This window comes from Idiotropiscis lumnitzeri, chromosome 16 (assembly GCF_059441095.1).
Source record: "Idiotropiscis lumnitzeri isolate Australia: NSW breed Sydney's pygmy pipehorse chromosome 16, RoL_Ilum_1.0, whole genome shotgun sequence".
NCBI classification, from domain to species: Eukaryota; Metazoa; Chordata; class Actinopteri; order Syngnathiformes; family Syngnathidae; genus Idiotropiscis; species Idiotropiscis lumnitzeri.
Window position 1 is genome coordinate 15533764 of NC_142406.1, and position 14140 is coordinate 15547903.

The following is a 14140-nucleotide window of genomic DNA, read 5'->3' on the forward strand; positions in this document are numbered from 1 at the left end:
AGCCAAGTCTCAATGTGGCCCTTGAGGCACATTGAGTGAAAAGGCCCAAAAAGCCTTGTACACTCTTTCCCACAATACACACACGTTTAAGACGCAGTATGACGCAAGACATTCTTTGAAAAGTGCACATTTTGAACATACAAGACGACTCCCGGGCCTGTGGTCAGAATTCTTGACCAAGCGTATCAGGGTCACGCTGTCTTTTGAGCGCTGATAACGCTCAGGAGGGAACACGTGAGTCCTGTCGTCATGGCAACCGGAGGAAGAGAGAGGGAGTTGTTTTGTGCGAGTGTGTTAACAGATTATTGCAACAACCTAAATTGAGTTCTGCTATTTCATGATTATTTTTTTTTAATATATTGAGTGGCGGTGACTGACATATTGACAGTGAGACACACTGATGCGGACTGAAAATTATTTCTACCTGAATTTAAAAATAAAATCTGAGTAACTAATACCCAGTCAGAATACTCTGGCTAATATATACTGTGCATTTTATTGAAAATGTACAAAAATACTTGAACATACATTTAAAAATAAGATAATTTAAAAATGTGTTTTTCCCAAACTAAAAAATGCAAAGCATTTAAAATACATAAAAAGAAAAATAAATATATCAGTGATTGTGTTGTTGCCATTGACAATTTAGCTATTTATGTAATCATCAGGACTAGAAACCTAAACCACAAAACTAAAACCTCCCTGGCTGAGGTAACAATCCTAGTCTGTTTGTTTACATGTTGTGTGTATGTATGCTTTGTGAGGATTAACCCCCATCTCAGGTCTGTGATCACCCAAACTGGCTCAAACCGCCGTAATCCGTCGCACTGATGCATTGTGGGAAGGATCCTCCACGCTACCTTGTGTCTATTGCATTTGCAAAACAAAGTTGGGTTGTAAATAGTGTCAAGTCATTCCATCTCAAAGTCTAATTCAAATTCACAACTGCCAAACAAAGGTGCCAAATATTGGGAAAAAACATCATTATGTAGTCTGTGACTTTTGACAACAGAAAAGCAAAATAAAAATAGAACAAAAAAAAGTGACTGCTCGCATCAGGCAACCAATTGTTGGCAATTAGGTATCCAACACGACTTTTGTTCCCAAAAAATTTATACACTGTATATTTAACTACAAACATGTCAATTTTCAACAATACTTCCTGATCTGTCCACGCGGGGGCGCTCAGGCCACTGTTGTCCAAGCTTCCGGGTCGCCTGGTCACGTCGCGCTGGTTGTCCTCGTCTGCAGCCACGCCCACCAGCACCATTTGGAGGGGACGGGGGGGTCACAAAAGAGGCAACACCCTGCACAGTCAACAATTAGTCAACAACAGCAGGCTCATAGAATGCATTGTCAGAATATTTCATCATTTTGTCACGAGGTCATGATCGTTTTTTTAGCTTTATTTTTTTGTCTAATGGCGATTTCTAATGTAATCGGCATGCAAAAAAAAACCCGAAAAAAAAACATGTTTAAGTATGAGTTAATTGACACCCAAATGTATATAACGTATATGCTATTAACAACCATGAAAAGTACAGAAGTAAAAAAATATGTAAAAAATATGGACTATAAAATTAGTGGAAAAAGTACACCAATTTCATTGTAATATAAATATAATACTCTAAAAAAGTTAGACAAAATATTAAAAAAAAAATACACATTCAATTATAATATGCCCCGTTGTAAAATATACATGTAAAAAATATATTCTTGATCTAATCCTCCACCAAAATATTTGAGAGGCTTTGAAAATCTCAAATGTCCCCCCCCCCATTTATGGATGCCTCTCGAGATTAATCGTTGATACGGAGTCACTAACCTTTGATTTACAACGCCTTGGATTCATATGACCTGCTTTGTGTTAATTGTTCACTTCACTCATCAACTATTAAAAGAGAGAAAAAAAAAAGGTGTGATCGTTGTCCCGTTGACACTCAAGTTCTGTTCTCCCAAAACAATCGCACAATGATTAGCGTTTTGTTGTTGTTTCACTCCCGGAGTGAATGTTTGATTGCGACCGCTCAAAATATACACTGTTGTCGTTTCTCGCCCCCAAAACGTTGCATCCTCCAAAATAGCTTATTTATAAACTTGTTGTTCCACCACTCATTACATCACATTTCTTTTCATGCTGTGCATCACAGGACAAGGAACAAATCCAGGAAGAGGCCCACTGTTCAAAATGACAGTTTTTTTTTTTCATGGAAAAATAAATAAAAGTGCAAACATCTTTCATCTCTTATTTTTATAGACTGCACCAAAGTGATCATGAGCCATCATAAAAGTTACAAATTGAACCCTGCTGTTGCTGCTAGGCAGAATGTGTGTGGGGGGGGGGGGAAGGACAGTGAGTCGGATGTATCGGATAAAAAAAAAAAAAAAAAAAAAAAAAAAAAAAAAAAAAAAAACAGAAGGCATGGGATTCAATTTCCCTTCTGTTGTGCCGTCTTCTACTTCAGGTGGGGCACTTCAACGCCCGCCCCGATTGGAGAATTACGATCTTAAGCTCGAAATGACCTCATATGAGCTTTAGTAAGAATTGTTCGACTCATTTAAACGTGTTTGCATGCTTGCATTAAGACCGCGCTAAACATAGCCGCATGATAATATCCATAAACGCCATTTGTACATTATGTGCAGCCATCTTTTTTTTTTTTTTCATTTTATACTAATTACAATGGCGCGGATGTCTTGCCCACCATTCAAAGTAATGTAGCATGCAATGTGAGTAATGCGTGTTAAATGCAAAGGCGGCACGCAGAGCATGTCGTGTCATGTCATGTGGCGGGCGTCTTTCTCGGAAGCAGCTAAAACCATGTCAGCTGAGTGGCGTGACCACTTCGGGGGCTCGCAAAACAGTCGGGAAAAAGTGGACATGATCAAGTGCTGACCTCAAAAGAAGAAGAGAAAAAAAAAAAGAAGCTGGTAGTGTTCTTAGCTTAACCTTTGCGCCGGTGGCGCAAACAGCGCTATTAACCCTTCAGTGTGTCCACCGCGCGGTGAGTCATTCAGTAACAGTTTTATCGGCACCCGGAGGCAAAGGAGGGCAGTCTTATCCCGACTTGAGATAGACGGGTCAAGTATTGTAAAATATCGTCGCGGCACGATGGAAGAATGAGATGCACGTTCGTCACGCCAGAGAAGGCGACAGTCTTAAAATATGCAAACAAGACGTTGCGATGGAGTGCGACGATGTCCATTCCATTAGGCGGATTCGCCAGGAAGGCCGGAATCGAACCCGGCACCTCTGAACTGCGAGGCGGACGTGCTAAGCAGTCAGCTAACAATTTCCAACATGCATGGCCGTTTAAATGTTAAATGATTAATGTAGATGGCAAATTATCCACGAATTCTGCCTAGCAACAAGCGGGAAGAATAACCTTCAGAATTCTGCCAATTCGCATTTGAAGGCACATGTGATGTTTTACAAAGCGCCAAAAGTTTTGTGGCCTGGTCCAAACTCTCTGACTCTTCCGAAGGTGAAAGTCCACCACGGCCTTTATCAATGATTGGGCAATCCGGTTGAAATTTTGTTAGCTAAGATGAAGTGAAACGCAAAAAGACAAGAAGTACGTTCGGGGACGCTCGACTTTCTGAGCCTCATCCACACTCAATGACTTCTTCTGACAAACAAAAGCGTAATCTCGCGGGGAAAAGTCCAAACCGCTGCTGCTGTTATCAACTATTAACCTATATTTGCTGCTTTTGACACACTAGCGACTGTATTACATGATGATAGTGTGTGTGTGTGGCCCCATAAAAAAAAAAAAAAAAAAAAAAAAAAGAAATTGCCGTCATTTTGTTTATTGGCCTCCTCCAAAGCGGCCATTGTGTTCCCATTGAAGGCCTCGCGTTACAAGGCAACAGTGTGCCTATTGTGCCTCGGCTGGGGCCACACACACGCACACAGCTGAACACGCACACACACACACACACACACGCACAGTGCAACAGTCAGTCAGTCAGTCAGTCGGCAGGTGTGGAAAATTCCACAAGGAGGCGTGAAAGCCAGACGCATCGCCGTGGCATCGCAAGCAGCACACTTATGAAACCAAATACAGAGTAAAATGAAAGCGTTTGAAGGGCACCCACCCAACGGGAAGCGGAGGCCGGAGGACGGGTCTCCTTTGTGCAGCGTTCTCTCCTTGTCGGCGGCCCGGCGGCATTCCTCCTCCCCGGATCGTCTTGTAATCCAAACATCTGGCAGCCGCCCAGAGGAAACACCCCAAAAGCGTCTCCATTTGCACGCCTGTTGAGTTGGACACACGAGAGCCCGGAGAGGTCGAGTTAGTTTTCGTTTGGTAGTTGACAGGCCGGGGCCGCATTCTCCTCGGTCATCTTATGAATTTTCAGGAAATGTTCCCGGATGTTCCAGCAAGAGACGTCGGTCCAACTGGAAATTGGAATTGTTAGTAAGAGATGGGTTTGAATAGCAAGCATTGTAAAAATCCCCCCCCCCAAAACAAAAAAGAGCAATAGCAACAAGGCACAAAATTTGGTCGTCACGTCTCTATTTTCGTGCCCTTCAGAAGTTTAGCCTAGCATTCTCAGTTGGATGCTTTTGGTTTGTTTTTATTTATTTTTAATGCTCATAAAGTGACGAATAAACAGAATAGAATAAAGTTGAACGGGGTTCAGCCAAGTGGAAATGTTCCTATTTCCTGAGCGGGTCAATGAACGTCACACGGTGCACCTTGCCAACATTTTGCTGTTGTGCCGTTTGAGGGCGTCACGGACAGCTGCACGAGTGATTATTTTCGACCCACTTTCGTGCCTGTGCACCTTTCATAGTCGAAAATGCACTTTTAAGTTTTTATTTTAGGTCATTTGATCGGCGGCCTTCTTGGTGCTGCTGCAAAGCTGTGCAAAAGTAGCACTCGGATGCGCGAACACACCCCGCGGCAGATGTTGCCCAATCCGGGGAAAGTGGGCCGAGTTTCCACCCACACCCCTCCGCCCCCACCCTCATCTCCTCCCTCCCAGAGCTTTATAAAATTCCCTCATACATCCGCCTACACGTTGTAAACAAAACCGTAGCCGTCACTGAACGCAACATCTTTCAATATTTTTAAAATATATTTGTGGACTTTCCCATCCTTCTCATTCGGAACATTTTGAAATCTGCAGGTAAGATGGATTTTTAAGCACTTAAGTTTTTTTTATACTTACGTGCAAATAAGGAGGAGGAGAGATGTGCGTGCGTGCACGCGGATTTACTGGTCAAGACGTGTCAGGTCGTGCTTTTTGGGGACTGCACAAGTGGCGTGTTTTTAGAAAAGATTGCAAAAAAAAAAAAGCAAATATAAACGCTTGAAAACCAAATCGGGGTTTAATTACAGTTGGAAAAGTTATAAACAAAAACGTAATAGTGCTTTTAAAATGTTGCATTCTCATACATTTTCTAAAACTTTTGTAAAGAAAAAAGAAGTCTGTTTATTTCCCTGTTCACGAGGGTGTGGGATTACTTTTTTGGGTGTTGTTTTTTTTTTTCCGGCCATTTCTTTTTAGAACACGCTGATAGTGAAAATCAATGTTTATTTCTCCGGTCACGAGTTTGCCCTGCTCTTCTTTTGGAAGGTTTTCCTCTTTTTTTATTTTATCCGAAAAAGACTAATAAAAATGCAAGAGGCGTCACGTGACCGAATGACAGCACCCTGGTCACATGATTCGACGATCACGTTGCGTAACGAGACGTTTTATATTGCATTCTTGGCGAAGACAAAATGTTTTTTTTTTGTTTTTTTGGGTGACTTGTTTACTCGCTTGTCCTCCTTTAGCCCTGGTAACTCATCCTCATGGTGCCGCGTTCAGTGTCCCTCGTTTTTTTGTGTGTCGTTTGGGGAACTCATTTCAGACTCTCACTTTGTTTTGTTTCGTTTTGACCTGATAACTAATCCTTTTGAAGATGCGTTCATGGTCCCTCCGGTGTTTGTGTGGCGCGATTCCAAAAATCTGGTTCTTGAACGCATCCCCGCCCACTTTGATGCGGGCCTTACACAACACAAGACCCCCTCCCCGGTCATTTAGCATAAATGTAGGTCTGCGTCGGCTTAGCTTAGTTTAGTTTAGCTTGCTTGACTCTGTTGATATTTGACAAGCGAGGGATTTGACAGATTAAGTGAGTTTGTCCGAAAAGATTAGGGAAGCAATCATTGTTGCTGCAGATGGACAGAGACGTTGGATTTAAGACAGAAGTAGCCTTGAGGAGAGACAAAGTTACTAATATTGTTAATGCAAACAACAGCAAATTAGTCGACAAAAAAATGGACTAAACAAACAAGTGGCTAACATCGTTTTTCAAACTCGTAGCTAACATAAGCTAACAACAAGCAGCAGACGTCAGCAACGCAACAAGTTGCTAACATCGCAAATACAGCAACTACAAGTGTTAACATTGCTAGCATAGCTTATATGAGTAGCTAACATCCATATCCATTAAACAAGTAGCAAAAATCTTGACTAGCGTGTAACAAGTTGCCAGCATCTTTAGCTGACATTGGGTATATAACATATTGCTAACATTGTAAATACAAGTCGAACCGTCAGCTAGCTTGCGAACATCCTTTTTTAACATCTTTAGCCAACACGCTCAAGCCAAAAAGTTGCTAACATCGTGTGAATAACCTACAATGGTAATACAACAAACTCGCTAACCTCACCAGTAACAAGTCGCTAACATCGGCGGGCTAAAGTGAGAAGACGAGCCGCTAAGTTGCTAACATCATCAGCTGATGTTATGGATGCAACAAGTTGCTAAAAAAAATTTAAAAAATCAGCTAACACAGCAATTTCCAACATTAGCAAACGTCACGCGTATAACAGGTCGCTAACATGTGTCATGAGCCTTCTTGCTCATTTAAAGTGCCGTCAAAATCTGTTGCAGCGTCTTTTTAGGCATCCTGACACCCCATCCTGACACCCCTCAAGCCCCCCTTTCATTTCCTCTCCCAATTGCATAACAAGCCTGACTTGTGCCAGCACAAAAAAAAAAAAGAAAAAACAGCCAGAACAGAACAGAGCAGTCAGGACACGCACGGAGAGACCGGTTTGACGTGAGCTGGTTGCTACAGACAGCAAAAGTGCAACAACTAGCCGCCAACCGACTCCCTTGCCTCGGCCCCTGAACACAACACTCACTGGAACGTCAGAAGACCCTCGAGAGGGGAGAGGAGGGGGACGTCAAAATTCAAACTGGCGTGTTCGATTTTACGGCACGTGTGCAGCTCACGTGGCCATGAGCACACAGGAAGTTCATTTTAGACTGTTTCCCCATTTTAGAATGAAACGCCTTCCGAACACCCAAACTTCTAGAAGAGAGCCGTCAAAGTTCACACGCGTGTGTTTGGTACGCCGGCGATGCGACATTTGAGGACACGGGAAGTTTTGGAGCTCCAAGATTAAAACCAATTTCCAGCATTTAACTCGCCCGACGAACAAAAGAAACATGAAATGTATGTTTGATCGAACGGGACACACGCGAGTCACGTGACAAGCAAAGCCCGTTTCTGCCCTGTTAGCATTTTCTAATTTATAAGCGACTCAACAAATTGCTAGGATGGCCAATTTTACACGTCGCTAATATTGTTTATACTTGTAGCTTACGTCCCAAATGCAACAGCTAACTCACTTCAACACAATTAGCTAACAGGCTATACTGAAAATTGTCGTTAAGTTGCAAACGTCGTCTCTAAGCCATCAACATAACTAGCTAACGTTGTCCATGTAACTATTAGCGAACATTGACACATTGAAAGGGATTTGTTTCAAAAATACCAAAGTCGCGAACATCCCCAAGAAGTCGCTAACGGCTACACGCCAAGTAGCTAACATCGCTAAGACACACGTGGCGCATTTCGAAATTCACTCCGCTGCTCGCGCGCGTCTGGAAAGTCAGCGTCCGCTCCCCTCACGTTAATTTCAAAACAATTTGCTAACTGACCCAGAAGAGCTACACAAACGAGTTGACGTCCCGAATTCCAAAGGTCGCACCGACATCAACTAGGTGACATCATCTAAAGAAAACGTTGCTAACGTGTTAGCACGTGAAACTGGTCACGGCCATCTTTTCTTTTTTTTTTTCCTCTTCTGCTGCTGCTGCTGCTTCTTCTCCAACAAAGTTTTCCGCAGTGCAGCCCCCCCCCCCCCAAAAAAAAAGGGCCCTGTTGTTTGATACTCCTCATTGCCATTGTGCGATCCGGATCGCGCCGGTCTCCGGCCCCGACAAACTGTGTGTGTGTGCGTGTGTGTGAGAGTATTTCACACTTCCTATGCAAGACAGCTCGACAAGCCATTAACTGCGGACACACAAGTAGCACATTAATGTGCTAATGTGGCATTTACGTTTCAAAGTTGCAAATCCGCCTCTGCGCTTCGCAACTGCTTTCCAGTACGAAAGGAACGGTTAAGGCCCATTTGTCAACGTTTCGGTTCTTGGACAGTCACGAAACAACTTTCATTTGCAAACAAGTTACACCGCATTGGTGTTTTTTTTTTTTTTTTCAGTTTGCATTTTTTTGGGTCATTACGTCACAACGTGAGCGAACGCAAAAGGAAGTTTTCGCTCGCATAAAAGTCTGAGTCAATGCTTGCTCGCTATTGGTTTAAAAAAAACTTCTTATGTCAAGCTATCAAAATGGGAATTAACAGAAAAAAATGATTTGACTTTTATATAATTTAGAATCGGGACTTTTCAACTTTGAGTTAAATTGTATTGATTGAGAAATATTTTTTTGAAGGCAATTATCTCAAGTTTTATTTTCTTTGCGAATGCAAGTCCTCCTGCCTTCTGTGCATCCGCGTTAACAACAAGTAGCAAATCGTGCGTCTTCAAGCATGCAACAAAGCCGCACGCGGGCACGGCCGACCTGACGGGACACGTTGAGCGACTAATATTCAAAAGACAAAAATTCCCCGCAATGCTCAGCGGTACATTCCCTCACCAGGCCACGTTGGCGGCGATTTCACGTTGGTACAAAAGAAAAAGAAGGCGGCCGTTGTCGTTATCCTTTTTCCAGGCAATCTAATTTTCCTACACGGCCAAAGGCTCTCGAACGCAGCGCACGTACCAGAAGAACCCGCTGGCGGGCGAGAAATTTGGCGAGGTCACGTTCAGGCTTCCAATTGTTGCGTCATGTCACGTCAAATTGTTTTGTGGTCCAACAGGCCGCGCAGCACGTTGACATGGACGACATCCAAGTTGTTGAATCCAAACCTCTGCTGGTTGACAGGGAACTACCCGTACGTATTCAACATCATCATCATCATCAAAATTCACATTATTGAGAAAAGAGAAATGAATCGGCTGTTTCCCCGCATGGGTGTCGGCAGACACTCCCTCAACAAATTCAATTAGTCGGACGATAATCATGTTGCTGTGATAATTATTTTTCTGGGGTGTGTGTGTGTGTGTGTGTGTTTTAGGGCCTGAGGGAGGCGGTGCAGCAGCTCGCTATCAAGGTACGCTAGCACACGCACTGGACATTTATTAGCTTGCTATCAAGCTACGCTAGTACTTATTAGCCAGCCCGCTCGTAAATCTTATCTGAACCGGCAACCTTTGTCACATGACCCAGTTTGCCCCCTAGCGCCATCTAGCGGCAGGATGAGGAAGCGACTCTAATCGAGAGATCTCATTAGGCGGAAAATCAAATCTGGGCTCGGCTAATTAGGTCTGCCTGCTCCTGCACGGCCGATGTTTTTTTGTTGCGTGAATAAAACTATGTTCATGTAAAAAAAAATATATTTTAAACATTTGATTGAAATACATTTAAAAAATATTTTAATTAAATAAAAACACAACTTTAAAATAAATAAAAAAATGTAACCTCTGCAAAAATATTTTTTATTTTTCTGTACTGAACGCACCAGACGTGAGGCGTTTTTTTTTTTTTTTAAGCGCCTGAGGCGGATCGATTTGATCACATCGCGAATGGCAGACAACGACAACAACTTGTTTGTGTCACGCGCACAAGCGCACGCGGCGGGATTACGTGCGGCGGCCTACGTGCTCGTGTGCTCGTCTCGCAGGTGACGTCTGGTGTGTTTACGTCCGCTAAACGGGGTCATCCTCATCGAACATATCAAAAGAAAAACTACAGTTGGGTGTTTATCGATAGAGATTTTTTTTTTTTTTTTTACATGAGATTTAATTTTTAAGAGTATTCTGACTACTGTCCAATTTGTGTTTGTCTCTCATTCAAGAATTTGTGTGGTTCAAGAATAGACCAGTGCGGGACGCCTTTGGTCTTTCGACATTCTTCTGTTGTTTAACTGCAATTCAAGCGCCATTTTTTATTTGACAAAAGAACCTTCGTGAAATATGTTGACATAAGAACATTCCTGAAGACCGGTGGAATATTTTGGGAATCTCACAGCTGCACAAACACCCACGGAGCGGCTTTATTTGATGAAGAGTTCCCCCGAGTGTGTCAGTGAATAAGCGCGAATCCGCCACTTGGTGCCGACAATCCAATTTAGGGATCGCTCCATCTGGAATTAGCTTGTTTTGACCAGGCCGCAAGGCACGGCGGGAGCTCAGGGGGCTTACGGCTTAGCGCTATAAAAGCTTTGAGCCGACCTCTTCGGAAGTTCGCCGTTTTAACGCAATCTCGAGTTTCTCGCAAAGATGGTGCTGGACGATTCGGACGTGGAGATGATCGTGGCCGACGTTGAAGTTGCCGTGAGTCCACGTGGGGAAATTATGTCCAATTATTTATTTATTTATTTTTGGGGAGGGTTAGCAGGTGGAACTCTTATTGGCGTTTGTGCAGCGCCGTTTCGAGAAACCAGTTTGGAAAATGAGGAGCTTTTATATGACAACAGTTGAGGAATAATAATTGTTATTCATTTGTAACGCGCATCTGCTATTCTTCCTGGAAAATGTCCACGTGAGTCGAATTTATGTCACAAAATTTGCATTTTTAATTGTTTATAATATCCACTTTAGTTTCATTCATGCTTAATTTTTTTAAAATCTAATTTTTGAAAGGAAAAAAACTTCAAAATTCAAAGTTTCATAAAGATTTTTTTAAGTTGAATTTATTTTTATGTTTACTGTGTTAAAAGTTAATAAAATGTAATCCATTTCAAATGAAATCAATCTAAATTATTCTCAATTCATAAACTACTGTATAAAACATCCAATCATCCATTCATCATCCGAGCCGCTTCTCCCAGCCATCTTCTGGCAGGAGGCGGGGCTAAACCCTGGACTGGTTGCCGGCCAATCGCAGGGCACACATTGGCGAACAAGCCATCCGCTCACACGCGCACACCTCAGGACAATTTGGAACGTTAATCAACCTACCATGCATGTCTTTGGAATGTGGGAGGAAACCAGAGTACCCGCAGAAAAGCCACCCAGGCACAAGGCGAACATGCAAACTCCACACAGGAAGGCCGCAGCCGGAATCGAACCCACGACCTCTGCATTGTCCCTGTAGAAAACAATTCAATTAAATAAGCTTATGAACACAGTTAACAAATATTCACTTTTTAGACCATTTCTTACATTTTTAAGGTTTTCACTTGAGGTCGCGTGCTCTCTAATGCCTCCTAAAATATTTTTAGACCCTAGAAATTGCATTTTGGCTTCTTTTCAACCCAACATGGGTTACAAATGGTGCCTACTGATTAAAAGTAGTGTTTTGGCGCCATTTTGACAGGAGCACGATGTGGAGACCCCGTACGGAAGACTCCACTGCACCATGCGGGGGGTCCCCAAAGGCGAGCGGCCCGTCATCCTCACCTTCCACGACATCGGGCTCAACCGTAAGGCACACCTGCACGCACGCAACTCTACGCATCTTGGTGGTCAACTTGATACGTTGCGTGTGCACGGCAGACAAAACGTGCTGGGACTCGCTGTTGCAGCATGAGGACATGGTGGAGATCTTGAGCCACTTCGCCGTGTGCCACGTGGACGCCCTCGGACAGCACGAGGGTGCTAACACCTTTTCCACCGGGTGAGCCAAACGCACACGCACACACACACTCTGGTGACTTTTGACACTGCGGCGAGATCTGTGCTTAAGGTGACCTGAATATTGTTTTGGACTCAAACGCGACCCTTTTTTCCTTACAAATTGAATACGATTATTTTCATAGATTTTTTTTGTTTTATTTAATTTATTTTAATTAAAAAAAATTGGATGATATTTATATCATTTTGGTGTCATTTTTAAAGTACATGAACATTACTCATTTATTTATTTATTTTCTATTAGATTTTAAAATAATATATTAATAATATCGGTACTTTATTTTACTTCATGTATAGTAGTTTGTTTTGTGACATTTTGTGAATATTTTATAATAATATTTTATTACATTTACAAAATTTTTAGGAATCTAAAATTTTAATTGAATTAGCTTTTGATTTAAGTGTTAAATTACATTTTCTAAATATTTTTTTCAATTTGACTCAAACTAACTAATTTTCTGTCTACTTTTACGAGCACCCATCTGTTTTTGAACTGCATTTTAAAAATTCTCATCCCCGTCTTCCCGCAGCTACGAGTATCCGTCCATGGACGAGCTCTCGGAGACACTCCCGTTGGTGCTGAAGCATTTTGGGTACGTTGAAACGTTCGATTGTTAAGTGGCCCACGCAGCAGATTGTTGTTGGGACTTGTTCTGACAGATTGTGTGTGTGTGTGTGTGTGTGTGTGTGTGTGTGCACGCACCACAGGCTGAAGTCTGTTATTGGATTAGGGATGGGAGCCGGAGCCTTCATGCTGACTAAATTTGCTGTAAGACAAAAACACTCCTCTTCCTCACACACACAATCATTCACTAAAAACAAAAAAACATACATACATACACATATATATATATATATATATATATATATTCATTTTTAGAAGTAATAATAATCATAGGAACTGATGTGAATTCAAGAACAATCATACAATGACGTTAAAGTGATTGGAATCTGTTGTTACGATTGCGGTAGCTCGAGTACCCGAAAATGGTGGAAGGGCTCGTGCTCATCAACATCAACCCGTGCGCCGAGGGCTGGATGGACTGGGCCGCGCACAAGGTAACAAATATACAATTTAAATTAAAAAAATAATAAAATAAAATGTTAACTGTAGTTCTAAACGACTCCAATTGTGACTTCAGATCAGCGGCTGGACCCACGCCTTGCCCGACCTGGTCATCAGCCACCTCTTCGGAAAGGTTAGCTAGCGCTTGAGCTAATGGCGGCTAACGGATGCTAACAGATGCTAAATGCTAATCTGGCAGGAGGAGATCCACCACAACCAGGACATGGTGGCCACGTACCGCCACCACGTGTTTAAGGACATGAACCAGTTCAACCTGCAGCTCTTCATCAAGGCCTACGAAAGGTGAAAGGTCACGGTGCCTTTCTGGGCGGCTTGGAATTTACAGTTTTAGTTGTTCACTGGATTTTTCTTGTGCTTTTTTTTTTTTCAAGTCGGAGGGACCTGGAGATCGAGAGACCGATCCCAGGATGCAACGTCAGAACCCTCAAGTGAGTCAGCGCCGGTCGCGTTTTATCAACGTCATTTGTTTTATCTCGGCGCCCCACTCATGCGCCATCTTTGAATCTAGGTGTCCTTGCCTTCTGGTGGTCGGTGACAGCTCGCCTGCTGTGGACGCCGTGGTGAGAAACACGCTACAACGAGATGACCCAGGCTTGAAACCCCAATTTGAAAACCTAGCCACATCTTGACACCCTAATCCAAATTTCAAACCTTTATTTGACACCCCAACACAGGTTTCCAACCCTTACTTTTAAACCCTATTCCTAACTTGAATTTTAAATTTGAAACCCCAACCATAATTTAAACCTTACTTTGAAGCCCTAACGCGCAATTTTTTTAACACGAACCCTTGTTTGAAACCCTAAACTGTTTTAAAACCCTACTTTGAAAACCTGAGCTTGCCTTGAAACCCTACTCTGGCTGTTTTGTGATCCATGCAGGTGGAGTGCAACACCAAATTGGATCCCACAAAAGCAACCCTGCTTAAGGTGCGAGCCTCGAGCTACTTGCAACCGTCACGGAAACGACACTGCTTGTGTGTGTGTGTGTGTGTGCGTTCACCTGGTGACACATTAACCGGCGCCTGTTCTCAATCTGCTGCGTCCGACCTACTTGCGGCGACCTCT

At 42.8% G+C, this 14140-nt stretch overlaps 1 protein-coding gene and 1 long non-coding RNA gene across 5 annotated transcripts in view; one reads left to right on the forward strand and one right to left on the reverse strand.

Annotated features, from left to right (window-relative positions):
• On the reverse strand, positions 1-11516 carry LOC148321734 (uncharacterized). 3 transcript variants are annotated; one of them, XR_015846923.1, is made up of 4 exons: positions 11312-11516; positions 4099-4255; positions 1826-1891; positions 1-1307 (listed from the first exon to the last, which is right to left on the reverse strand). It is a non-coding gene; the product is annotated as an uncharacterized LOC148321734 (long non-coding RNA). The 3 variants fall into 3 exon arrangements; XR_015846924.1 differs by lacking the exon at positions 11312-11516 and adding an exon at positions 6666-6894; XR_015846925.1 differs by lacking the exon at positions 1826-1891.
• ndrg1a (N-myc downstream regulated 1a) overlaps positions 4997-14140 on the forward strand; it is an 11720-nt gene continuing 2576 nt past the window's right edge. Inside the window, exons 1-13 of one of the 2 annotated variants that reach the window (XM_088318979.1) lie at positions 4997-5133; positions 9169-9243; positions 9427-9462; positions 11670-11775; positions 11849-11969; positions 12517-12579; positions 12695-12755; positions 12959-13045; positions 13129-13185; positions 13252-13355; positions 13445-13501; positions 13582-13633; positions 13955-14002. In XM_088318979.1, the coding sequence (XP_088175105.1) occupies positions 9187-9243; positions 9427-9462; positions 11670-11775; positions 11849-11969; positions 12517-12579; positions 12695-12755; positions 12959-13045; positions 13129-13185; positions 13252-13355; positions 13445-13501; positions 13582-13633; positions 13955-14002 (849 nt within the window). In that variant the 5' untranslated portion in view covers positions 4997-5133; positions 9169-9186. Of the gene's footprint in view, positions 5134-9168; positions 9244-9426; positions 9463-9548; positions 10685-11669; positions 11776-11848; positions 11970-12516; positions 12580-12694; positions 12756-12958; positions 13046-13128; positions 13186-13251; positions 13356-13444; positions 13502-13581; positions 13634-13954; positions 14003-14140 lie in introns of those variants that run through there. The other variant, XM_088318980.1, reaches the window with a different exon arrangement.